Below are 3,258 nucleotides of genomic sequence, written 5' to 3'. Positions count from 1 at the left end.
AATCTCAACACAAAAGGACATCGTATTTACAGGGCTACATGTACATACCTAGAGACATTGACAAGTACCAACAGTATATTTATATCTCGCCCTGTCAATAAGCCTCACCTTCTTGGCAAAAACGGTATTGTTTTTGAAGTGGTGGAGAGACAATGTACAGTTTGACCCACTGCTGTCACCCATGGCCAAAGCATATCTCTCTGTCCCAGCAACATCAGTACCAAGCAAGAGAGTGTCTCAGGGACACGACCACATGCTGACAGCAGTGGGACTCGAACTTGCTACCCCCTTCATTTAGCTATTATGCCCCGACACTCTGGAACAAACTACCCAAATCATGCACGTCCGCAGAAACGCTTACTATTTTTAAATCGAGACTAAAAACATATCTCTTTGCTGCTGCTTTTAATTGAGCTGCTCATATTCAAACTACAGTATGTATACCTGTGGTGCTTATTTTTATTATTTTATTATCTTTGCTTTGTAATGTCTGTTGTAAAATTGTATAATGTGTTTTTAATGTATTTATTCCTAAAAAGTATTTTAATTTGTTTTTTAAAGCACTTTGAATTGTCGCGTACAGATAAGTGCTATATAAATAAACTTGCCTTGCCTTTGCCCAAAATACCAAACAGATCCTGCATTTCAGACATCCCTCATATCCCTCTATTTCAGCCCTATTAGAGAACTGCAGGTTCTTAGCTTGAAAAAAAAAGAAGCATATGCTGAGTATCTGATCGGGAGAATTCTACCCAGATACAGCCGTGATCAAACGCCGTATCATGTTCAAAACCACATTAAGGATTATTTCTGAAACAGTATGGAGCTCAAAGGCTTTTTCTCTTGCCGGTTATACCACAAGGTGAGTTCCTTTTTTTTTATTTCCTGCTTTTTTTTACACTCTTTCCAGTACAGGTTAGCTCTGAGTGTTAGCGATGCTTGCTAATGTAAACACAGACCATATTACGTCCAAAATACGTCGGGCATTGTTTCTGATAGCAACGTTTCTGATAGGGCCGTGGGTCCACATTTCAGATATTACGTCATATCGGACGCAAATCTGGATCAGCTCTGTTATACCCCCGTTTTTAGAGATTTGGGTACGGAGGAAAAGAGAGGGTTTTATTTCTGACACTTTGTGAGTTCCCTGACACACCGCGGACACATATTTATGTATAAAAGACATCGAAAAGTGCATTTTTCATGATAGGAGACCCTTAAGTTCGACTTCCAGGATGGAGTTATATGCTGCTTATTTAAACAAGGATCATTGCTCCCACCTGCTGCTCAGCCAGTTTCCTCTGGATCTCTTCGCTGTGGCACACGTCGTACACCACGGGTTTGGCGAGCTCCGCCTCCATGCGAGACAGCCATGTCCGCAGATTGCTCATGTTCTTATCCAGCTGCTGCACCGTCACCAGCGTCTCCTTCAGCTTTCCCACTCTGCAGAGAGAAAAGTATCATGTTTAAGAAGGTGTCACAGGAGATTTGCTGCTCAGAGATCAAGAAACCTGTTCTGCTTTTGTACAAACCTATTTTAAGGAGTACCGTACAACACAAACATTGTACACGTGATCCCAATAGTGGCCAAACATTTTCTTGAGTTCTCTAGCACCAAATATTTGTTAAATGTTTCCATGGATTAATCCCCCGACCTTTCAGCAATGTGTGCACTTCTTCTCAGATTTACTGCACAGTCTCTACATTGACAGGGGCTATTCTACATTCTTCTTAATGTCAAGAATTATTATGAAAATCTCATTCTATCAAAGAGTCACTAAAGTAAATCACACAAACATCCTCCTGAGGTGTTATTACTCACACTAAATGATTAAGAACATTTCTTTATCTCTAATTTCAGAAATGTTTGCATTTTTTCTTTAGCGTACCTGAGATTAACCAATTAAATGGCCCCTTGCCTCAATAGGGATGATTCTACTTTTTTATATTGTTAACAATTTCCATAAAACCACTAAGGGATGAAAATATATCTTATTCCTCTGAGCTATCTCCATTGTTGCACAACGACTTTTAAAAACACATCAGCTGAACTGAAATGGATAAGAATCAACTCTGTTTCACTCTTTTAAACACATCAGAGGTGCTGCATGTCTCATGAGAGGAGGAGAATCAGAGTTGTGATACTTTGAGATGCGGCGTGAAGACAACCTTACTTCACAGAGCAGAGATGTTGAGCGTTGGTCCACAGTGGGAATCACACCCATCACCCTGGGTATCGTTGGCACTGCGCTCGGCTCTACACTGAGGCAGCTGAGTGTGGGAACCGCTGCTATCATTCTCACGTATGACACAACAGGAGCCATTATAGCAGAGCTGCACACTGGCCTACATCTGACTGAGAGGCACATTCCAGCTCAGCTCCACGTCAGTGACCCACAACACAAACTAACACAATGCAGAGGAATGACATTCACTGGCTGAAGTACACCTTAATACCCCGAAATTCAACCTTCAATTACAATCCATTACATTTCATTTAGCCAATGCTTCTATGCAAAGAAAGTGCAAGGAAAGGTGAAAATACAAACTCAAAAACAAGAATCACGCACGTCAATAGGTCTTCAATAAGTTTAAGTGAATTGCTTTGACTTTCTACAAACCAACTCTTTTATAATCTTGTTCAATTTCTTTCATATAATAGATTCGTTTTCAAGGATATTTAGTGAGACTTTTATGCAGAAGCATGTCCCTCTATATTTTATCAGACATTCAGCAAACTTGAAAGAAAATGACGAGACATTAACGTATATCTCATTACACGGGGAAGCAGGTTTTGCAAAAGAACATGCCTGAACAAACACATCGCAATACTTTCACGGCCGAATGCTTATGTTTTCTTGACATTACAATGAATAAGTTAATATCAGTTTGTGCATTTTTCATATATCATGTCTAGTGTCCATTTAAAGAAGCCTATGATGTAATCAACCAGCAACATGCAGCCAACCGTCACTGAAGCCAAACTGTGAAAACGGTTTGTGATTCCCGTAATGAGACACTCAATGAAAGATGCTGACGTTGCTATGACAGAGACTGTATGGAGGATGTCCCTGCTCTATTTCTGGATCCTGCAGCCTCTGCATGACGTGTTTGTGTGCATGCTGAGGGTTGCATGTCTCTACAGGATATGATGACGTGACGGTGACACACCACACACACACACACACACACACACACACACACACACACACACACACACACACACACACACACACACACACACACACCACGACGACG

At 40.9% G+C, this 3,258-nt stretch overlaps 1 protein-coding gene across 3 annotated transcripts in view; it reads right to left on the bottom strand.

The window, feature by feature from the left end:
- Window positions 1-3,258, bottom strand: part of LOC104957187 (nesprin-2-like) — a 50,632-nt gene that overhangs the window by 21,111 nt on the left and 26,263 nt on the right. For all 3 annotated transcript variants that reach the window (XM_010784794.1, XM_010784796.1, XM_010784795.1), the window contains exon 19: window positions 1,281-1,443. In XM_010784794.1, coding sequence (XP_010783096.1) covers window positions 1,281-1,443 — 163 coding nt within the window. The remainder of the gene's footprint in view (window positions 1-1,280; window positions 1,444-3,258) is intronic.

Source organism: Notothenia coriiceps, unplaced genomic scaffold (assembly GCF_000735185.1).
Source record: "Notothenia coriiceps isolate Sejong01 unplaced genomic scaffold, NC01 NC01_scaffold00026442, whole genome shotgun sequence".
In the NCBI taxonomy this organism is placed as follows: domain Eukaryota; kingdom Metazoa; phylum Chordata; class Actinopteri; order Perciformes; family Nototheniidae; genus Notothenia; species Notothenia coriiceps.
The sequence above is the reverse complement of the archived record's forward strand: the minus strand, read 5'-3'. Positions and strand labels throughout refer to the sequence as shown.